Raw genomic sequence first — 25,285 nt, 5'->3', positions numbered from 1 at the left:
CTCGTAGGATTGGCCTGGATATGTGAAAAACATACCGAAGGAACCTCGTGAGGTACAGAAATGACGAAAGAAACAACACCGACACAACAGCGGAAACAAAACGGTATAGAGGGACTTAATTGAAAAATGGAAACATAGCACTGGCTGCCATGATACAGATGCATCATTCCCAAAGATGGAACAAAGACAAGAGGTGGTCCTCAGTAGGAGATACGGCCACCTCTAATGTCGATGCAGCTTTGCTCCGCCTATCCATACTTAGAACAATGTTGATAAGTTCTTGCGGTAACATCGTCCATTCCTCTGTCAGCGCCATTTTCGGCTGGTGGACATTTTCTGGTGGGTATGAACATACCGCTAGGATTCTCCCCAGAGCTTCCCATATGTGTTTGATAGGATTTCGATCAGCGGAACGGGCAAGCTAATCCATACGAACAATGTCCTCACTTTCCAAAAGCATATCAACAGCTGCAGTGCAATGGGGTGTGGCGTTATCATCCATAAACACTAACTCGGGACTAATGGCATCTCGGAACAGACGCACATGTGGAAGGATTACCTCAGGACAGTAGCGTGCACCGGTTACAGTACCGCCTTCCAGTATCTGGAGTTGTGTACGAACATCTAAGATAAAACTATTATATTTAGGCCACCTGAATGATTAAATTCATCTGCCGTGCTGTGCCTTATGTCTGTTAATTGCGTGTGTTCTATGATCGATTTGTCTGTTTGCTGAACGAAAAACCCTAGTGTATGTGTGGGGGGGAAACCTTGCTATCTACGCCTGAGACCGACTAACTCAACCACGGAGTGAAAAAAACCCATTAAAGTGGGGAGGACAGTGTGATACCACTGTGCAGACTATCCATGATAACGCCTCCCCAGACGAGAACACCTCGACCGCCATATAGATCCCTTTCAGTGATGTTTGGCAGGGTTATACTTGTGTGCTAACCTCTCGCCAGATTAGCTGACGTCCAGAATCTCTGCCTGCTGAGACTGAATCTACTTTCATCAGTAAAGAGTACCTTAAATAAAGATTTTGTGGTTGTAACCTTTAGAAATAGTGTTGGTCCTTAAGTTTGGCACACCAGTGTAATTTGGGATAATTTTATCAGAAGTTGTTGATAATTGGATACTCATTGTACCCAAATATACCCTGCTGGACATTGATCGTGTTCTTGTATATAGTGTAAATTCGTGGTGTTCTTCTAAATGTGGAACCTGTTTATAGGGGATAAAAAAGGTTAGATGTTTTTCCGAGGAAGTGCCTGTAGCAATGTCTACAACATAATTATATCTCAAGAAATCTTGCTGAGTCCTACTTCTAAGATGAGATCCATCATGGGTTTTATTTCCCATGGCATGAGAAGTCAGTCCACTTCTCCACTCTATTTCCTTTATTTCTTCTACCTTCTAACTATTGGAGGGTTCCTCTGTTTGATCCTCCTCTCTTCTATTCTTCCCACCACCAAATACGGAGGATGCGGAAAGGTCAGGGAATGACCACCGCATATTCCCGGAGCAATATGGCCTTAGTTGCTAATGCTCCTAAAAACCAAATAACCAACCAACCAACCAATCTATTCTTCCCTGCCTCTCCAGGTCCCAAACGTCTCCTTTTATAGCCTTTTCATTTCATTCTTATTTGGGCTCTCTCGGGTATTTTGCTCTGGGTTAATCCAGTGGATGATATTAGATCCTGCCCGCCTCCTCGTGGTGAGGATAGGGGATGGGATGTGATGACCTGATGTTGCTACTTTCCATTTGCTAAGAGCCAGGTTCTGGCCCACAACGTAATAATATTCCATATTACACTTACACATCCAAACTCAAACTCAAAAAACCTTATCACTACACTTTAACGTTCGAACTCAAACTCAAATTATTATATTAGAGCCACCGGTTATTTCTCATCTTTACCCATATATGTATTATGTCTATAAATTGCTTGTGTTCTGTGGTCGATTTGTCTGTTTTGCTGGACGATATACCCGATTTTCTGGGGATAAAACCTTGCTATCTACTCCTAAGACTGATTAACTTTGCCACGGAGTGAGAAAAGCCCATTAAAGTTCTTCGCGTCATTGACGGGATTCGAACCCGGGCCTTTCCACTCGGTGTGCTACCAGCGCAGACTACACTTACACGTCCAACCCACTACATACAAATGGCCGCTTTTGGCATAAGCTCCTACACAAGGTGTACAACAGCGGCTAATGCGAAAAACCCTGGGGTCCGACACAACAACACATGAATGTTGCTACTTCCCCTGTCTATGCGAGTTGTCTATCTGTATCAATTTGCGGCCAGATTTATATGTGCTCAAATTAAAAAACATAAAATACAGCCACTCACCGGATTACGTAATACTCGACTTACGGAAAGTCGACTTTATGTAAGTGTTTGCCGGCTAGTGCATAATTAAAAAATCTCATGGAAACGTATTTTGCATCCCGTAGGAATAAATGGAGGTATTGTGAAAATATGATAATGTGAACCCAATAACGCATTGTTTTTTTTTTTTTTTTTTTTTGGTAATTTGGTTATATAGCGAAATTGACATTTTCGCTATATAATAAAGCTATTTATCTCTCTAAAAGGTTAATTTTATAATGGAAATTGCATTACGCTCTCATTGTTATCATATGTTCTATTATAAGAATCAATTTTGAACGCCTTTGTGATATTTTTCTAAAACACATTTCTGGAGGTCACTACCATAAAACAATAAAAAAAAAAATTGCACTTTCCAGTTTATTGGGTTTTTCAGTTAGTGCATCTAATTATAATAGGGTAGTAAACTCGATCTTATTGCATTTCAATAATTCCAATAACTGGAATTGTGTCGGTTTTTACGTTATTATGGTGAAATGTGTTCCGCCTTCACTGAAATCTTCAATCATATAAAAAACATTAATAAATTTTCAGAATCTTCTCTTCATTCCTATTTACTTATTGCAATGATGGAGGGAAAGCGAACAACGGAAAGTGTAAGTGCTGGCAGTGCTAGGAAATGAAACAAAATTGATTTAGAAATGAAGATGATTAATTAAGAAGTACGAAGCAGGACAAAGTTTGTCATCTATTGCACGGAATTAGATCTCGCTGCTTCAACAGCGAATATTATTTTAAGGGGTAGTGCGCTTATAAAAGAGCATGTTAAAGGATCAACGTATTTCACCCCGTGGCCACTCCGCCCCAACAGTGATCACAAAACAGCGTTCAGGTACTATGTCGAAGATGGAAAGCTATTAATAATATGGTTTGAAAATCAGATTCAGAAGCAAATTCCCCTGAATCTAACAGCCATTCAATCAGTCTGCGCGGTAGCACAGTGGTATTGTCACCGTCCTCCCCACACCGGGTGGAAAAAGCCCAGGTTCGAATCCCGTCGATGATGCGAGGAACTTTAATGGACTTTTTTTCAGTCAGTGGCTGAGTTAGTCGGTCTCAGGCGTAGATAGCAAGGTTTTTCGTCCAGCAAACAGAAAAATCGACCATAGAACACACGCAATTAACAGACATAAAACATAGCACGGCAGATAAATTTAATTATTCGGGTGGCCTAAATATAATAGTTTGGTTTAGTTTTTTTGGCCATTCAAGCAACAAATATTTATGAAGATATTAAGAATAAGTACGGCGAACCCCAAGCCAAGTTCTTGGCAAGCAACGTGTGATTTAATAAATTTAAGCATTGCGCTTGTTTCCAAAACATTAAAGTATGCGGTGAAGTCGTCAGAGCCGATTCTTCAGCTGCAAAGAAATTTTGTGATGTTTTGGAAAAAAACACTTCTAAATCCCCACAGCCCTCAACTGCCCCTGCGGCGTGCTTATTAGCTGGAAAGTTAATTCTGGAAATGATGCTTGAAAGGTAAAACTTGTTGACGTTATGCCTGTCTCCTCTTTTTTTTTGTAATTTTATAATTTTGTACATTTTTTAAATTTTTCCTGCGCATGAGTTAAAAAAATTGAATAATTCTATTTACACGTTCGTCGAACTTCTATCAAATTCAGCGTGCATAGTTGCCAGTGAGGAATTTCTCTAAATGCTTATTTAGGGAAATTTCGACTTACTAGCGTTAATCGATGAGTGGCTATAAAATTATTAAATGCTACGTATAGCACTGAATTGTTTGGCCGTTGAAACATTGGTTAGTTGGTTATAGGTTTTAAGCTTTTTAGCAACTTAATTCATATTGCGCCGAATGTAGTATTTCTGTGAATTGCATGTGTTCTGTGGTGTTTTTTTTTTTTGCTGGAGGAAAACCCAATGTTTCGGGAGTAAAACCGGCTACCCACGCCTTAGGCAGACTAACTCAGCCACGTTCTGAAATTGCCCAAAAAATTTACCTCGTCATTGATCGGATTCGAACTCATGTCTTTTCCGCGTGGTGTGGGGAGGACGGCGATTGCACCAACTGTGATTATACAAAGCTTTAGAACATCATTATTATTATTATTATTATTATTATTATTATTATTATTATTATTATTATTATTATTATTATTATGTCTAAGGTGGCACCTAGACTTCCGTCTATCTCCACCTGATTAAGTTGACTTTGTGCAGGTCTCTTCGCCATCAGGGAGAAGCTGTCACCTGCACAGCCGCTCCCCGTTGGCGAATAGACCCCAATGGCCGCCCATATTCACTTGGTGCTGGGCCTGGTCTTCTATTTTAAGTGCCTCATGCACAAAAATCCCGCACCCACCGGAAGTAGTGCTATACCGGTGGGTGCCAGCAATCCCGCTCCCAGGCTGCCCACACCTGAGAGCCAGCAAAAAAAAAAAAAAAAAGAAAGAAAAATAAATAAATAAAATACATATATACACACACACATAATATAAACAAACTAAAAGGGGAAAAAAAAACACACAAATAATCAAAATGTATATGACCAAATCTTAATTAGTAATCATTAGATTATTCCAATGTCTTCTCCGTTGAAAAACAGTTACACAGAACTCTTGCAGTGCATGAAATTTATCCTGATTAGCAATAAGGTCACTTTCACAGCCTCTAACTAAATTACCAATCTTCACTTTTAGCCTTTCTCTATGTTCAACATACAAACTACAATCATATAATAAATGACTCCAAGTCTCAGGTTGACCGCAAGTGCATAAAGGAGAGCTGACTAGACCAAAGTAATGTAGTTTAAAATTCAATGAGCCATGGCCAGTTAAAATAAACGATGTTACCATAGAAGGAAAAAACCATTTGTTATTACTATCATAAGTAAATTTAACTGTTGGAATAAACAATCTAGTCACCTCCCCAGTTGCACTAATATCCCCTCTCTGTTGCCACATACCAATCAACTGTGTTAGAACATTTTTCTTAGCTTTAGCTATCTCTATAGTGACATCAGATGTGATATTCATGAAAGAAACCACAATGCCTTTTTTTTAAGTAATAACAAAGGGCCCGATACACAATGTACAAGTCTAGAGGCAAATGCCCGGCCAAAACCTGCATAGCATTCGTTGAGACTGTTCTGCACAAATTAGAAATAACATAAAGCATTGAGTGCTGAATCGATAACAATTTCTGTTTAAATTTAACGTTAGTAACTCTGAAGTACCACACTGATGCTCCGTACGCAACTATGGGTAAGAAGCCTTGTAGTATAAATTTAAAACTTTCCTTTTCAACCCCCAATCTGACCGTGTTAATCGAATTATTGCTGCACTAAATTTTTTAATTTTTTCGTGTAAGTAATTTAAATGTGGGAAAAACGATAATCTATCATCAATTCTTATACCTAGATATTTCACCTCAGATACTAGGGGAATCTGCCTCCCCTTAATTAAAGCCTTTGGCGGTCGCGCATAATTTAGTTTCCCCTTAAGAAGCATCATAACACTTTTAGTTGTAGATATCAATAGTTTGTGCAGATCAGCCCACGACACTAGACTTTCTAATACCTGGGCCACTCTTATTTCAAGCACAGTCCTGGATTTACCAGTAATACATAAAACCAAATCATCTGCATAAGCAATCTTATGCAGATTTTCAATTGATTGTTCTAGCCATAAATTAAGTACTAAGTTCCAAAAAAGTGGGCCCAATACAGACCCCTGAGGACACCCTCTCGAAAGATTCCTATTAAACTGTAGATGCTTAGCTTTCAGTATAATTTTCCTACAATACAAATAACTCTGTATCGTCCTATACAATAAGTCTGGACATTGCATACCCCTTAATGCAGACAGAATACTCTCATGCCACACCATGTCAAAAGCTCCAGTAAAATCTATAAAGATGGCTAACACATACTTATCCTCTGCCTGGTTGGTGAAATTCATGAGATCATAATGGCATCCTCCGTAGAATGCCCTCTCTTGAAACCATACTGATAAGGCAGGGTCAAACCATTTTTATCCATGACTTGGTTCAATCTTAAAAATAACAATCTTTCAAAAACTTTGCCAAGATTGGCCAATAACGAAATTGGCCTACACCCTCTTGGGTCATTTGGTTTTTTACCCGGCTTAACTAACAACTTGATCAAACCAACTTTCCAGATCCCAGGAAAGGTACCTTGAAGTAAGCATTTATTATACAAGTTTAACAAGATGTTAGGATAAAGCTCAATCATTTTAAGAACAGCGATATTCTCTACTAAATCGATTCCTGGGGCTTTGGAAATGTTAATTTTCTTAGAAACGGCTCTCAATTCCTCTAAAGTAAATAAGCTAATATCAACAGACCCAAGGTAATATCAACAGACCTATGTTACATTAGAGTCCTTGATGCCTTCTTGCTCTGTTGTCTCCCCCCCTTCTTCTTCATGAGGAAACAACTCCGATGTTATTGCCTGCACTGTTGTAATCCAATCAGTTGTTTCCACTCCATTGACGATTACAGTATTCATTATCTCTCCAGGTCTTACTTTATTCATACTTAGTTTATAAATTAATCCCCAAGGATCTGTATTGCCCACACTAGTAACTAGATTTCTCCAAGCCTTTAATTTACTCTCATAAATAGCCCTATAATAAATTTTCTTTTTATTCCTATAACATGCATGATAAAATTGAGCCTCATTCAGCCCCCACCGCCTATACCTCTGATATGACTTCCTACATAAAAATACTTCTTTCCTTAACCTGGATAATTCCGCATTCCACCAATTAACAACTCGCCTCTTAACTCGTTGTCTTCTTGAGGCACAACTGAGGGCTCTAAGCAATGAAGACTGAACGAAAGCAGCATACTCACAAGCATTTAAAAAAATTCAAATTAACCATATTGTCTCCCGAAAAATCTAAAGCCACTGACCGTGCAAAACTAGACCAGTTAATCTTCTTATAAGTAAATCTAGTTAATTCAAAATTGTCAAAATCTAAAGAAGTATTTAAATCAGCCAAATTAATATGAAAAACCAAAGATCTATGATCACTACTCGTATAGTCCGTTTTCACAAGCCAATGACAGATTCGTCTGGATAACCCCTGAGTAACTATAGTCAAATCAATATTCGACCTGCCATGAACATTATTAAAAGTATAAGGCTGACCTGATATATTGACTACACACAAATTATTCATTAAAATAAAGTCCTCCATTAAGCGACTTCTCTGATCAGCCATGCCGCTAAACCATAAGTTAGACTTTGCATTGGAATCCAATGCAATAATTAAATTACTACAACCAATTTCACTGAAAACAGTTTCCATATAATGGATAGAATTAACAATTTCGTGACTTGGAGGACAATAAAGAGATATTAAATTAAAAGTCAACCTAGGAGTACTAATGTTCACACATGTTGAGTTCTGACTACACAGCCCAGAGAGGACAGTTACCTGCAATAACTTATTAAAGACCACAATTGATGTTTTAGGTTTCACATCAACTACACTTATAACTTTGGCATCAGCAGGAAAACCAACAATTTTAAGTCCATGTGCAAAGGAACCAACATACGGCTCCTGCATACACAAAATGTCAACAATTTCTTGCACGGCCACCATTCTAATTTCATCAGTAACCGCACGACATCTTTGGGCGTTGAGTTGAACCAACTTAAGCACACTACCTTCATCTTTATGTTGAAAACTACCATTCACATTAAAAGTACTACAGTTATCCATCATAAGTACGCGTACTGGCGAACCCTAGGGCCTTTTTATACTCGGGACAACTACTACTCCTTAATGAGTGATCATAAGCTCTACCTCTGCGCTTGCAGTTCACACAACATGGATCTTTATTTTTATTTGGGCAATCAACAAAAAGATGGCCACCCTGAGCACAATGACCACACTACACAGTCTTGTGTGTGCAGTGTTGTATAGAGTGGCCATACCTCAAACACTTAAAACATTTAGTCACAACTGTAAAACGCCTGAATTTGTGTGACGTATATCCAAAATACAACCTGTCATTACACATAAAATTTTGCAACATATGAGGAGCTACCCCAATCACCCAATTATTAAACCTTGCCTTGGAACTGTTACTAAATCTAAAAACAATGCCCTCTCTGACCTCTTGCTCCTCATATCCATAATCCTGAAGGTTTTTCTTATATAAATCCCTAATAATATCCTCCTGAGTTAATTCTTTAGGTACATCATACACTAAGATGGTAGGGTTCTATAACTTTACTTTATCCAGATTAATACCCTTTTGAAAAAATACCTCTGCCTTACTGAATTTATCCAAATCCTTATCATTATCTGTTTCAACTAAGACTCCTTTATTTCGTATAGCTCTTAGATTTCTAATTTTTATTTCTTGAAACTTTTCCTTTAATGTGTTAACAATAACCTCTTTGACTTCCTGACTTGACTTATACTGTTCTGAGGACTCCTCAGCCCTGAAAATAACCTTATTATTTAATCTTGCCACTTTGCTCAGCTTCCTGTTATTATCCACCATACAGATATCATTTAATATTACCCGTTCACCTAATTGAGGCTGGCTGAATCCAGCCCTAACCTTGTCCGCATAAGTCCCCTTTTGTTCTGCAACATTAGATAGAAAAGGCTGCCCTCTCACAATGTCATCTAATAAACTGGCACGTAAAGCCTTAGAACAGGGGTGGTGAACCTTTGCAATTCTGCAAAGTACAATATCGTTATTTTTCCCATACACGTTTTGCTTGGCAAAAGCGTAGTCTGCGCCGTAGCACAGTGGTATCGTCACCGTCCTCCTCACACCGGGTGGAAAAGGCCCTGGTTCCAATCCCATCGATGACGCCAGGAATTTTGATAGGCTTTTTTCACTCCGTGGCTGAGTTAATCGGTCTCACTCGTAGATAGCAATGTTTCCCCCCCACACCCAGAACTGGGGGATTTCGTCTAGCAAAATAGACAAATTGGCCATAGAGGACACGCAATTAACAATCATAAGGCGCACAGCACGGCAGATGATTATAATTATTCGGGTGGCCTAAAAAAAAATAATAGTTTTTTACAAAAGCGTAACCCGAGAAAGAATGAAATAAAAGACATTATTTCAAAGATGCTTTAATAAAGGTATTAAAATAAAATCCTTCATAACGAAAATGTAACTTTTAGCTTATAGAACAAAGAATTTAATATAAAATGATAAACCTCTCTTATATTATAACTAAAAAAAACCAGTAAGACTTCAGTTGCTGCACCATTGATGACAGATTCTTTTCATCAGGCTTATACTTCGTAACTTTTAGAGCTATGCATGCAGCACTAGTTTCATCCGTGAGACTTCTCCTATGACTAGACTTAAGAAGTTAATCACTGAGAACAACGACTCACAAGAATATGTTATGAGAAAATTGTTAGTAATGCTGTTGCCAGATTTTTTTAACAGACAAAAGTTTCAAGAATGGAACTCCAAACTTTTAATACTTCTTTTTCTGCAGTTTTCTTTGCTAATGCCGTCACTAATCTTTCCTTTTCATTATTTTCTAAATCAGCTGTAATGAAAATCAATCAGTCAGTTGCACATCTCAAAATCATCCAGGTCGATCCACTGAAACATTTTCAGATTCAGTTCGGCTAGGTTTACACTGTCTGCAAACTTAATCAGTTTTGCAGTTTCTTCCAATTCTCTGAACTTGAACAATCTTGAATAAAACTATTCGATAATTGACTCAATACTCAGACATACTATTTGAAGGCTCTGGTGGTCTGTTTTCTCACCAGTTTCAAGATCAGTGATGCATCTTTTTAGGTTTGGGTAATATTGAAAATTGTCACTGTACATCGCGTTTAAAAACTCCCAGCTTAATTTAAAATGCCTTTATGTTATCGAACATAACATTAAGGGCCTTACCAGAGCCCTGTAATCTGGCGTTGAAGTCATTTAAATGCGAGCCGAAATCTGTAAAGAACATCAGAGTGCAGTCTGGTTCAGAAACAAATCACTGCGTGAATACTGCTATTTACTAAATGATGTAGTAGTAGTAGTAGTAGTAGTAGTAGTGGCACATGATGCAAGAAAGCAAGTGTAGGAGCTTATGCAGCATCAGCCAAAAAAAAAAAAAATCACACCATTCCCTCCAAATGCCTGTCCAGTTCCTCCTTAAATTTATTTAACCTATCAACTTCTACAACGACAGATGGAAGTTTGTTCCAGCAATTAACCACCCGCTGGCTAAAGGCAAATTTCCGCACATCTATTCTACATCTGTCCTTTCTTAATTTGAACTTATGTCCCCGTAGGTTCGTAATCTGAACAAGTGGAAGGATCTCATCAGAATTCAGCGTGCTCAACCCATTCAAGGCCTTATAGACCTCAATCAGATCACCGCGCAGGTGCCTAGTCTCCAGCCACTGCAATTTGCAGAACTTAAGCCTCTCTTGGTAAGAGAATCCCTTCATTCCCCTCACCAATCGTGTTGCTCATCTGTACACGCTCAAGCAAATCTACATCCTTCCTAAAATGAGGCCTCCAGACCTGTACGCAGTACTCAAGGCGTGGCCTGACCATTGCCTTATACAGAGGGACAATCACCTCCTTTTCCCTGCTAGCAAAATTCCTATATATCATTGAGGCATGTAACGTCATTACATGCCTGAAGAGAGAAAGGGCGTGCGCAATGCTCGACTCAAGGTTTCTAGAATGATGTTTGAGGTTTGAAATTTTTTTAGGATGCTCTGAATTCCGCGTGCCCAAAAAATTTGTATGCGTGGCCCTTCGGGTAGGCGTGCCATAGGTTCGCCACCCCTGCTTAGAACAACCAACGAAACTCCACCTAGATTTCTAGCTGCGCCACTATCGATATATATCAAATCGGGAAATTTTCATGATTATTTGCAGTATTTCCTATTTACCACACTCTCTTAACTTTATGACCAATTTAATTTTGTTTTTTTCAAACCCACCCTTGGCAAATATCAAGTGTTGCTTAATGTACAGACTGTATTCGTGAAGTTGCGTTCACCTGGTGGATTACTTCGATAAAATTGTTATATGTTGCTTTTGAGTTTTTGCATTTGTTAGTTGTTAAGGGCTGGTGAGGGGGGTTATTACAATATGGCGGATAGTGATTCCGACCGAAGTCCTGCAGCCGAAGAATCATCTGTTCCATCTGGTCCCCGAGTAGTGACAATATACAAAACTGATACTGGGTTTGGATTTAATGTTCGAGGACAGGTCAGTGAAGGCGGCCCGCTGAAAAGTATTAATGGTGAATTATACGCACCTTTACAACATGTTAGTGCGGTATTAGAGGGAGGAGCAGCCGAGAAAGCAGGAATTCAGAAGGGAGATCGTATCTTAGAAGTGCAAGTATATGTTTTTTTTTTCCTCTCTCTCTCTGTCATTCTCTTCTTTTAATTACTATAGACTTCATTTCATGTCAGTTATTAGAATGATATACCGGGAACGTACAAATAACAGTAAATACGAAGCTCTGTTAATCTTAGACACTCATTCATCTTTACCGTGATTTTAATTGTTATCTTCTGTGCCGTAGGCAGCTGATCCATGGGGCGTAACATACTGAAAAAGTGGTAAAATTTTCATAGAATTTCAGCATTTTGATTAGCACAAGTGCGAACTTGTATGTGTTACAGAATGGTGCATTGTGAACATTGTTATAGTGATCAGGATTGTAAAATGTCATTTACATTCACTATAATATGCTTATAAAATTTTCGGCGTGATGGAGACTAGTAACCACCTGTACTCGTAACTTTTTCCTTTTTCCATCTGATAATATGTGGTAAGTTTGGTGTTGCTTAGGCGTTTGGTATTAAAATGTTACCAAACAGATGTTTGGTAACATTTTTCTATTAAGTTATGTGAACCGCATTTCAATTCACACTCCGGTTATGCCGGAGTGTGAATTGAAAAGGTTGTATATTTGTGGTACAATCATCACTCTGTAATAACTATTAATATCAATTCCAGTTTAGACTGGGATTCATCTTTCTCGAATTGTTTTCATTCGGTTCAAGAAGTGGAATGAGTAGTTTTATTTATATCAGATTTCGAAATAATCGAAACTACCGTTGAATTACAGTATAAAGGATGCATATTTTTTTTTCCCACAGAGGTGCGAAAAAATTATGCAAAAACTTCTTCCGAAAAGAAAGCATGGTATGAAAAATTTTGGAAATTGATGGCGTTTCGCACATGTTACCGAATTATTTTAGGGATATGCTGTAACCAAAGTTAATATCTATTTTCTAATATGAAATCAGGATTCATAAACTATTCGACCTGTAGTGAAGAGGATTGTGTAGATATTTTATATTAGACGTGAGGGTATAAAATGTTAGGGTACTTCTATTGAAGAGCAATGAAAATGATTTTGATCGAAGAGCCTTTTGGTGAAACCTCATTACCAAAAGACAGCATGTTCTTATTTGATGGTAATAACTAATCTTTCGAATTCTTGCCGTTGCAGAATTAGGGGATTGATATCATAGCTTTGTCATCAACAATATAACTGCAGTACTCTTAACTGTTCTTACCAATTTTTATTTATTTGTTATTACTTTTAATATTTTTCCCATCAAATTCCATAGCCATTTTTTAATCCAGTGATGGTGTCACCCCAAATTGTAGGAACATCATGGCTAATCATCTGACAGGTGACTAACTTTCTTTAAAATTAAAGTTATGACTTTTTTTGAATTCTTCTTTGACAGTACCAATGTTTAAATCTTTCTTAATGTATTGCAGTACTTATTGTATATAACTATTTTTTAATAAAAAATTAAATATTTATATCAATTGATATAATTTATATCAGTACTTCACTTTATTTCTGACTTTTACCACTTTGATACCAAGTTTGTTTTGGTAAAAGGACAACAAAGGTGATTTTTAAAACCAACACAAAGTATGTAAAGTTATTTATTTTTTTTTTGAAAAGTTATCTTCCCAAATATGTTTTTGTGAAGATAACTAAATATGGTTTTATAACTAAATGATTATAGAAACAATTTGATTTAGTTTGGTTTTTTGTTTCTATTAGATTTGGTTTTTGTTTCTTTAAAAACCATATTCAGAATACAGGTAACCCTTGTGTAACATAGTAGTTTGCTTGATTTGCTTGATAATAACATGACTTTCGCATTACAAAATCTCGTAATGCGAAACTGTGTTATATGGGACTAACAACCAGTATAGAAAGGGGGGTTATGTTCCAAAAGCTAACAAAAATACGCCTTTTTTTTTTTTTTTTGTAACTAAATTTTTATTTAGTTAAATTATTTTTTATTTTTATTTAGTTTTTATTTATTAGTTTATTTTTTTTGAAACTTAATTTTCATAGTAGTGATAACTTAACATTTTAACTTTATTTTTATAATAGTAGTAACTTAAATAGTAATAACTGAACAAGCATCTTGCCTTTTTTTTTTTTTAGGAGCATTAGCAACTAAAGCCATATTGCTCCGGGATATGCAGTGGTCATTCCCTGACCTTTCCACATCCTCCGTATTTGGTGGTGACGGGCTCAAACCCCGGTCTAATCAAGAAGCATGTGCTATGCACTGGCATCTTGCCTTACAAACTGTGATACTTATATGTGAGATAATGTACGTTCATTTAATTTTCTTCCTCTTTATTGCTGCTAAGCACAATCTCCTCTGCAGCATATAGATGTTGTGTACCTTCTGCTCTCTTTAAAAGTCACGAACTGCACTCTTTGAAGTCACAATTATTTTTTATGGTCTCAAACAAGCACAAGTTCAATAGCACAGAACTTGTGCTATTGAACAAGAGATCCTAATCCAGGCATCTCACAACAAAATACAGTGGACCCCTGCTTTAAATTATATGTGAAAATCTGAAGAATATTTTTCAGTTAGCAAAATAAAAATAAATTTATGCTTACATACATAGCTTAATTAGTACATACTGTAATAATTAAGCTACATATGTACAGAAATATCAATTAGTATGTATTTATTATGTATTTATGTATTTTATTATGTATTTTGCACAAGTGAGATAGGGAGTAATGAGTTTCTGAACATTTATTTGTTTTTTATATGACTGAATATTTCATGAAGGGGAAACATATTTCACCATAATAACATGAAAACCCACAGAATTCCAGCTATTGGTACTAAGCAAATGCAAGAAGATTGAGTTTATGGGTAGTAAACTCGAACTGTGACAGAAAAGACCAATAAACTGGAAACTTCAAATTGTTTTTATTGTTTTACGGAAGTGACGTCCAGAAATGTGCTTTAGAAAAGTATCACGAAGGCCATAACAACTAGTGAGTCAACAGCAGAGATTCACAAAAAGGAATGGAAATGTTGAAAATGACATCTAACATAATAGTAGTGTTTTCCCAGCACAAAAGCTCAAAAATACCATGTTAAGCTAGATTTCCAGCAATTCTCAAACCGTGTTAAAGCGAAATCTTGTTGTAGAAGTACTGTGTTGTACGAGAATTTCCGCAATTTATCAGTCGTGTGAAAACATGTTGTTGAAGTACTGTGTTATACAGGGGTTGCCTGTATAGTTAGATGTAGTTAAACTATATTTAGAATATCGTGAATATGTAATTCAGACAACCTTGTGGGGATAGGATATATCCTCCCATGACCTTTTTTTAAAAATTGGTAAAGTAAATAAATCAGGAAATTATCATTGCTTCCATTTTCACAGTCTGTCATCTCCTTTTTGATTTTTAAACAAGGACATGGGAGGATATTCAAAATATAGTGAATATGTTACCCAGACAACCTTTCAGATGTAATAGGTATAACCTCCATGCCCTTGTTTAAAAATCAGAAAAGAGATGATTGAATGATGTGAAAAGGGAAGCAATGATAATTTTTGGCATTATGCACTTTTCCAATTTTTAAAGGACATGGGAGGAATATAGCTGATATTCCACAAAGTTTTCCAGGTAACATATTAGCAACAAACTAAAGAAGGTGTTCAGTTATATCTGTTTATGGTTTTTGTTTCAATGTTTCTATTCTAGAATTTGGGAAGAAAACTCTTCTAAAAAAAAAAAAAAATCCTTATTTTGAATTGTTGGCTCTTACGAATCATCTTGATCATCCTTTCACCAGATATAAGGATTTACCATATAAGAGTAGTAAAAGTTGAAAATAAAGTGAAAAGTGTTGATACTTTGGGCCTTTTACCAACGCAAGCTAGTAAATCCTAGGATGTACCAAAATGCTTTGATAAAAGTCCAAATTTTGAGCTTTTATCAGTGCACATTGGTAAATCCTATGATTTACTGTATTTTGGACTGTTACAGTAGAGCACGCATGCACACACAACTATTATTCACTTCATTTTAAAATTATTTCAAAGTTTGCTTCAAATTTGGCATACTTCACAGCACACAATTTCCAACTATGTACCTTGCTGCCCACAGTCCAGCAGCCATCACTAAAGAAAATCTGGTTTCGTGTTCCCATATGTATTTACTATGTGAAAAGAATAATAAACCTTTCAAAAACAACTAAGATAAAACTAGATGTTTATTGAACTAGTGGAAGAGTAAAACAAGTAATGTGAAACTGTAAACAAACATGTAATTTGAAAGTTTGTGGTAGGTCACTTGAAAAGTTTAGCACTCAATCACACTGTGAAAACTAAAAATTCATTCCATAGATTTATCTAATAAATGGTTGTCTGTATTTAGGAAAGTAGAAAAAAATTTTTAGTCACTAGTAATGTGGGATCAATATTTTTGAGGCTTATCTGTCGGTGATCAACTGCATGGTTAAAGTTCAAATGGTCATTGTTCCACAGCCATGTAGAATTTGAATAATTTTTATTTGGAATGACCCCAGAAATTTCATCCTGAAGTTGTGCACATTTTCTTCATGACTTGCCCTGTTCACACACACACACACACACACACACACACACACACACACACACACACACACACACACACACACACACACACACACACACAGGGGGGAAAAAGAAGAAAGCAGGAAACTAATCTGAATATAGCAGTTTATTATTATTTAATTGAAATGTAACCAAAGGTTGGCCCAACCTTGTATAGCCAGTCAGCTAGAGGATGTACATTCTATTTGATAATGATATACAGAATATGTTGTTATATAGTTTACAGGTTGATTTCAGAACATAGGCTGACATAAATTTTTTTTTTTTTTTCTTCAAGTAAATTCAGATTTGGAGGCTTGAAGTGGTGAAACCCATGTTTAGTCTCTAGAGCAAAGTTTCCGGCATCCCTGCCCCCTCCCATACTTCTCCTTCAACCCATGCATGGTACCAAGTACTATAGGTTTTGATACCTTTCGTGTTTGGGGGTTTTCATACAAAAAAAAAAAAAAAAAACGGTGGATTGTATAATTCAGACATTGCACATAAGTCAGTTCAAATAAATTCATAGAACAATGCAGTGGTAGGCAAGCATAAGTCCTTAATGACCACTTCACAACAAAGCACTTAGATTGAACTGGAATAGTTCAAACAGCCTTAGATCATGCCAGTTTTGTTAGTACCTCATGAAGTCAGGAATGATTGTTACCAAGTGAAGATCAGCAACAGTGGTGATAGTAACAGCTCCACATGCCACTATATCAATACAGAAGGACAAGACATGGTGACTTCTAGATTTCTAGTACAAAGAAAGTCTCCAACAAGATCCTCTCCTTGTATGTTTTGTTGTCATTAAACATTTCAGCATTAAATATTTCCAGATAGTTGGAAGGAAATCATAACCCTGTCTAATTTCTACGATTTTATCCTACTCACGGAAACCTGGACTTTGTCTGAACAAGAAGATTTCATTATCCTCTCAATTGCCAACTACAACGTTGCAGTGGCATTGAGAGCCACAAAAAAAGGTGGAGGAACCACCATCTTCCTGAAGAATTCATTTGCGATAGCATCAGAATCCAAATGTCCCTCATCTACCTTCGAGACAGTCCACATCAGAACAAAACTGTGAAATAACTTTCTGGACGTCGTATCAGTCTACGTACCTCCTAGGTCCTCCATGGAAAGATATTCTGAATTTGTAAACTGGGCTATCGCTAAAATCTCAAAAAAACAACTCCTTCATTATTGGAAGGGATTTTAATTTGCCGCTACCATCTAGTGAGCTGTCTAAATTTGTAACATCATAGCTTGAAAGCCTAAATTTAAAGCCTTTAATTTCATCACCCACCAGAAGTAACAACACCCTCGACCAAATTTTCTCTAATGCTCCTATGTCTTCTGAACTTCCACTCTGAATTGCATTCGAATCTGACCATGATCCAATTTCAAAAATACTGTCCTTCAACATTCCATCCCAGTGCGAAAAGAATCCAATCTGCAAAAAGACATCATTTAACCTGAAGCATTTAAAACAGGACATCTGCCTAGAGCTGCTAAGCCTTTACCCTGGGACAGTTAGTCATCTGCCCTACAGAATTGGCATACACTTTCTCGACTTGGTTGTCCTCAATCTCAAAAATTGTGGCATCAAAAATCACCTTCCTTCAACTCAAATATTTGGTGGACAAAACAACTTTTTTTTTTTTATGTAAACCCCAAACACTGAGAGGTATTAGAACCTATAGTACGAGATTTTAAAGTGGAGTGTGGGATAAAAGATTCCATTCCTGCAAGAATAATTTCACTGACATGAGCTGAGCAAATGTTGACATCAGAAGTTTTGAAACAGTAATCCGACCGAGGAAAAGAAGAAAAGAAATCTCGCAGGTCATCCCATTTTGCATTCTTGTAATGCCAAACAACACAAGGTTGGGAATAGCCATGAGATAAAGGCTCCATTGGAGAAGAGAGAATCACCAAGTTGTGATCTGAAGTGCCTAAAGGACCTTTCACTTCGACTGTGTACTTAGAAGGGTTGTTTGTGAGAAAAAGATCAAGTGTGTTAGCTGTATGATTGGGATTGTCCGGTATTCTTGTAGGTAAATGAACAATCTGTGCAAGGTCATTAGTAATTGCAAAAGCCTCAGCATCTCGACCAGCTGGGTCGGTGTGACTAGAAAACGGAAGCTAGCTGGAGTTGTGAACATTAAATTCATCAAGGAAAATTATCTCACTGTTAGGAAAGTTGGACTGGAGAAAGTCTAGTTGCAAAGAGAGGAAGTCAAAAAGCTCCAAGTGATTAGTGGAGTTGGGAGAACGGTAGAGACAACAGATGAATTTTACACAATGAGGTAGAGAGATTTTAAGCCAGAGAAGATCAAAGAGAGTAGATTCCAAATTGCCAAGTCTCTGACGGGGAATATCAGAATGGACATATGCACAAGTACCACCTTTGAGGCAAAAGGAATCATACAGCGAATAATTTGGGCATCTGAGATGAGCAGTAGCAGAATCAACCGATAACTGAGATTCTGTCAGAAAAAGTACACGGGGTTTGGCAGATTGCAAGTGGAAATGGACATCATTAAGATTAGAATTGAGACCACGTATATTTGTGAAATGAATTAGCAAGTGCTTGGGAGGTTTAGATCTTTTCGCAGATAAGCTTGCTCTATTAGTTTGACAATTCATGGTGTATTCAATAGTAAGAAAAAGTGGGTGGGACATGTATGAAGTAATGAAATTTGTGGATATGGCGTACCCATAGTAAGAATATACCCAGATCCTTGATATAACGTGGCCTCAACAATGCTCCTCGCATACACACACTACTCGGACTCCCTCCAGTCACTATCTGGCAGAGTAGAGCTAGCAAGATTATACACTAGCTGATCCGGAAGCCTCCTAGAGAGTTACCAATAGGTTCGGTCCGGTGTACTAACTAGCGGCCGGCCTGCGAACACCGTTTTAGAGCTGTACCCTCGAAATGTAAGGAATATTGGATCTTGCCACGATGTTCATCATAACCTCAAAAGTCATCAATCATACTGCATGATGGAAGAGATAGGGAAGGGTTGACCGGAACTTAGCTCTAGAGACTAAACATGGGTTCCACCACTTCAAGCCTCCAATAAGCAAAGTAGTGGTATTGCACCTGTTGATGAGAGTCATCTACCACCTAGTACTGCCTGGTAACATAGAGGGGTGGCATTCCTCCATGTGGTGTGGGCACCACACCTCGACCCCTGCTTACGTTGGTTCACACCTGGGTGGTCACCCACCATGTACTTGTGCATGGAGGTTATATCCAGGATTACTAACAGTCCCACCATCGCGAAGGTGCAAGCAGAGGATCTGGCTGTCACAGACCGTCCGGACTTCACCGAAATCGGGTCCACTTTACTTGAGTGTCACCTGAATATCAGTTCCATCAACGTTTTAGACTCCCAGGTAGCAAGTGCAGCTTGTCTGGTAGACAGCTTGAGTCTCTTTTCAAATTAAAGCAAAAGTCTTTCAGGAACTTTAAAAAATCTAACTTGGAAAATGATTATCCAAATTTATTAGCTTGCTGTAATAGGTTTAACAAACTAAAGAGGAAAGAAATCCAACTATTCACAGCTAATGTATTTAGAAAAACTCAACAATATACCCAAAAATATCCACCCAGTAACCTCGGATTTAAACTTCAATTGCTGGTTGGAACACACAACTCGTTTCAACAGCAAAACAAATCCTTGCCCAGAATTTAAAGAATATATGCCGTGCATCAACAAATTAAGCAGTATTGCTGTCTCAAAAGAACCAATGAAAAATGCAATTAAAAATCTCCCTTCTAAAGGTACCGCAGGACATGACAATATACCAATCTTCATGATCAAAATCGCTAGTATCTACATTCTAGACCTGGTCTTCTTTTTCAATCTGGCCATAAATAACAACTTTTTTTCCCCCCAGAATGGGTTCACAACAAAATTTTCCCACTACTGAAATGCAAAAACATCAAAAGCAACAAAGACATCAGGCCAGTATCAGTCTCATCCTCTGTACTAAAACTCCTAGAAAGATATATGCTACCAACAGTGAGGAAGCAACTCTTCCCAATACATCATAACCAGATTCACTACTGAATTATTGGAAGATTCATATCGACCAACCTCCTCACAACAAATCAAATAATCCTGAAGGCTCTCGATTCTAGAAATCAAATTGATATAATTTACACAGACATCAGCTCTACATTCGATGTGGTCTCCACACACTCTCCTGAAACTCCTAGAACTGTTTTACCTCATCGACGGTAATCTATTAAATCTCTTTGCCAACCACTTCAAAGAAAGGATCCTGATAGCAGACTTCAAAAACAAATCCTATCGGGCCATTTGCTCATCTGGAATTCCCCAGGGCGAGACACTATTGGCAGTAATGTTTTCCTCAATCCTCCAACTGTTCCTACTAACCCATAAGCATGTAATGTCTTATGCGGACGATGTTAAAATCATTGCCAAGTCAGTCAGCTAAAATGCACTGAAGAGCTGATCTGTAACACCCTCCAGGAGTTCGCTTTATACCTCAAATCTCAATCTCTTACTCAACCCCTCAAAATCCAGTCACCTCCAAATCTCGCTTAAAAAGAGCATCTTTCTGATAACTGCCTCCCTCAATGCCCAAACAATTCCTATCATAACTGACCATATGGATTTTGGAATTTTCTATGACTCAAAATTCAGTTTCGTTACTCATCTGAATTACCTGCCCAAAAAACTCACAAGAGCCATTTGGCTGGCAAAAGAAAACCTTCAACATATACACCTGTCCATATTATAATACAGTTCTTTTCAAAAATCATCAAGCCAAAAATTTTCTGTGCTTCCACTGTCTGGGCCAGTGTGGCTAATGAAAATTTCAAAAAGATCTCTTCCCTTGAATACTGGTTTCTTAAATGGACTTTCTTCAAGTCCAGCTATGAACCTCTCTTCCCGAACTTTCATGATTGACTGCCTAAACTACTCCAACTTTTCACATTCAATCTGGTACAACAACCTTTCTTTCTTTACAAAACTGTACAACGTGGACATTGATTGTCCAGAAATTTGGGAAGTTCTATGACTGGAATTATTGGAAGTATAATACAGTTCTTTTCCTGGAGAATTCCCAGGAAAGCATCAAGATCCAAACCAACACTAATCCCTTTACTAAACAGACTCCGTTTAATCGAAAGGCACTTCCCATTCAACACTCTGTTCTTTGTCAACGGTTTGAATACAGACTCGGTCTTAATAGCCCAAAACAGAGCTCTCCTGTCGCAAGCGGCTAAACTCATACTAACAAATTTCCACCGAGAAATTCTGTATGGTCTCTAAGATCACTAGAATGATCTTAGAGCCTGTACTGAGAAGAAAAGAGGAGAATCTTTTGACACTGCAGAATGGCCATAATTTTTATTATTGTGAATGTGAAAGCATCTATACAGATGGAGTGGGCTTCCTAATAAATAAATCACTGAAGAACTAGATAGCATTTATTAATGAAATATCAGCTGGCATAACTGAAGTATGGGGCTTTGTATAAATAATTGATTGCAAGTTTGTCCCAGCCTCAAGCCATACAGTTGAAGAGATACAGAAGTTTTATGACAATCTGGAGAATGCAATCAACAATAGCAAAGAATTCTACATAATGATAATGAGCAATTTTAATGCCCGGATAGGAAAGGGAGAGGACCATTTAAACCCTTTGGGAAGTTTTGGAACAGGAGAGAGGAATGAAAGAGGGACAAAATTAGTAGAATTATCAGAAGAAAAAGCGTTGTACATAAAGAACAGCCTTTTTTTTATATATATATATATAAAACAACACTGTAGATGGACATGGAGAACTCAAACAGATAAGTATTCATAAAATAGATTTTTTTCTTACTAATAAAAAAAAAAAAACTCAGTAAGATATGTGGAAGTGCCAAATAAATTCAACACTGGAAGTGATCGTAGGATAGTCAGGGCAGAAATCGTGATTAATGGCAAACAGGAGGGTTATAAGTTTTTAAAAGGGAAAAAATCATTTAATATAGAGAACTTGAACAGCCAAGGAGATGATTATAAAAGTACACTGGGAACAGAATTTAGTTCATAACAAATTTCGATGAGAATAATATAGATGGCATCGATCAAACTATAATAAAAACTTTAATTTATATAGGCTATCAACTTGCACAACAAAAGATGGAAGTCTGTTCCACCAATCAACTACCCACTGGCTAAAGGCAAATTTCTGCACATCTATTCTACAACTGTCTTTCCTCAATTTGAAACTGTGCCCCCACAGGTTCTTAATCTGAGCAAGAGGAAGAATGCCATCAGCATTCAGCTTGCTCAACCCATTCAAGGCCTTATACATTATACACCTCAGTCAGATCACCTCGCAGTGCCTACTCTCCAGACACTGCAATTTGCTTGAACGTAAGCCTTTCTTGGTAAGAACACCCTTTCTTCCCCTCACCAATCTTCTTGCCCTTCTTTTGTACTCGTTCTAGCAACTCTACATCCTTCCTAAAATGAGGCCTCCAGACCTGTACACAGTACTTGAAGTGTGGCCTGACCATTGCCTTGTATAACAGGATAATCACTTCCCTGTTCATGCTAGCAAAATTCCTATATATCATTGATATATAGGAATCTGCACTGCTCAGCAAACTTCATATTTGACTGCATAGTTACTGCCAGGTCTTTCCACTTCCCTGAGTGTAGTACCACACAGTTGGTACGTTTCTCTTCGGTTATTGCTAACCATATGCAGTACTTCGCATTTGTCGATGTTAAATTTCAGTTGCCACTTCTTAGAGGTGCCTCCGTAGCCAGGTGGGAAGGGGCAACAGTGCGTAGCACACGCTTCTTGATTAGACCGGGGTTCGAGCCCTTCACCACCAAATACGGAGGATGCGGAAAGGTCAGGGAATGACCACCGCATATTCCCGGAGCAATATGGCCTTAGTTGCTAATGCTCCTAAAAACCAAACAACAAACAAACAAACAGCTACTTCTCAGTCCATTTGCCCAACTTATCTAGATCCAGTTGGAGTAGCATACTGTCTTTACTGTCATTAACAACCCTGCCAACCTTTGTATCATCTGCAGACTTGGACATATACCTTCATCAATATCATTGATAAATATACAATAGGATAGATATTTGTAATAGGAAGGGCAAAGATCAATCTGAAGGAAGAGAAATTGACAGGAAACAATGGATTTGATGATTAATCCACATAAATAAAATATAATTTTCAGAAATATGCAAAACTATCCAAAAAGGAAGGACACTGAAAATTAGATCCCATAAGAAAATCAAATGAAAAAAAACCTGAAGTTTGGAAATTCTGAGATAATTAATGGTAGGGAAACAAGAAATTGTTGCTATAAACGAGGATGGTACACTTTCAAGGAACAGAGATAATATAGTCAAAAAGAATTGAAGAATTTTATACAGAGCTGTATAATGATAAAAAGATTAGAGATTTAGAACAATTAGAAGAGGTAACAAGAAGTTCCAAAAGTATTGCCCGAAGAAGCTGAATTGGCTCTAGGGGGAATTAAGAATGAAAAGTCTCCAGGAGAAAATGGAATCTTGATTGAACTTCTGGATATGTAGGAGGATATGTAACTGCATATAACTTGGAGGATATGTAACTGCATATAACTTGGAGGATATGTAGTTGCAGCTCAACTAGCTAATCTTCATACAAAATGCCTTAAATTCAGAAAAATCTCTAAAATTTGGAATAATGCTATTCTGGTGCTTCTCTTTCATAAAGAAATGGAGAACTATAGACAAGTATGCTTTATTATCAATCAATCAATCATCAGCCATTTTCAATCCACTGCAGGATGAAGGCCTCTCCAGCAACTTTCCAGTTCCTTCTGTTTTGAGCACTGGCCATCCATTTACTACCCACAAACTCATGAATTTCATCTATCCATCTCCGCCTTTGTCTTCCAGGTTTTCTTTTAGCTCCTCTTGGGTACCATTCTGTTATTTTCTTAGTCCATCTGTCATCATGTCTTCGAGCTATGTGTCCTGCCCAAGACCATTTTAGTTCTTTGGTTTTGATAAGAATGTCCTTTACTTGAGTTTGCTGCCTAATCCATGTGTTTCTCTTCTTATCTAACAGTCTGATTCCCAATATAATTCGTTCCATTGCTTTTATTGCTTTATTATCATCTGTTTATAAAGTTCTTACAAAAATAATTAGAATTAAAGCAGGTATAAAACTCGCACCCATTAGAGCAAGCAGGTTTCAGAAGTAATTATAGTTTGATAGACCATATAATTAGACAGTTAATTGCAAAAACAAGTGACTATAATAAACCACTATGTTTAGCATATATGAATTGTGAAAAAGCATTTGACACAATTAAAAACATTAATTCTGACAACAAAGAAACGAGGTATCGAGAAAACATACAAGGGGTGTGGCAATAAAGTTGTTCCTGGACTGCTGCAATAAAAAGAACAAAAAGAACACAATGAAAGGAACACAAAGCGAAGTTGCTCAAAAATGGTTGTATTTTTGTTCAAAGTAAATCGCCACCTGATTGAATGCACTTATTACACAGTTCTAAAAGTTTCTGAAAAAGAGTCCACGAAGGTGTACAAAGAGATGATCTTCAGTTCATTGTTTTTTTCTTTTTGTCCTCAATATCCTGAAGCCTCTTTCCTTTGAGGACAGTTTCACCTTGGGTAAGAGGTAGAAGTCTGCTGGTGCTAGATGGGGAGAGTAAAGTGGTTGGTTGATCTGTACAATGGCATGTTTTGTCAGAAATGTCTTCACAGGTGTGGAATGGGTAAGGGCATTGTTGTGCAATAAGAATCGGCTGCCTTTGTCTTGAAATTGTGGTCTCACCTAGGAAATATGCTTCAATAGTCTTTGAAGTACCTGTAAGTAGAACAGAGCAGAGCATTGACTCTTCCTTTTTGGTACAAATTCCTTGTGAATCACATCATCTCTATTCTGGACTTCTGTAAACGAAACCTTTTGGGCCTTGGTGATGATTTTGA

At 37.4% G+C, this 25,285-nt stretch overlaps 1 protein-coding gene across 1 annotated transcript in view; it reads left to right on the top strand.

Moving 5' to 3' along the window:
- Positions 1-11,400: 11,400 nt before the first annotated feature.
- The window catches only part of Snx27 (sorting nexin 27), a 300,277-nt gene continuing 286,392 nt past the window's right edge, over positions 11,401-25,285 (top strand). Inside the window, exon 1 of the mRNA XM_090381146.1 lies at positions 11,401-11,730. Within this exon, the coding sequence (XP_090237272.1) occupies positions 11,480-11,730 (251 nt within the window). The 5' untranslated portion in view covers positions 11,401-11,479. The remainder of the gene's footprint in view (positions 11,731-25,285) is intronic.

The sequence above is a fragment of the Mastigoproctus giganteus genome, chromosome 9, assembly GCF_048544385.1.
Source record: "Mastigoproctus giganteus isolate SK-2022 chromosome 9, ASM4854438v1, whole genome shotgun sequence".
NCBI classification, from domain to species: Eukaryota; Metazoa; Arthropoda; class Arachnida; order Uropygi; family Thelyphonidae; genus Mastigoproctus; species Mastigoproctus giganteus.
This window is presented reverse-complemented; position numbering and strand designations above follow the sequence as displayed.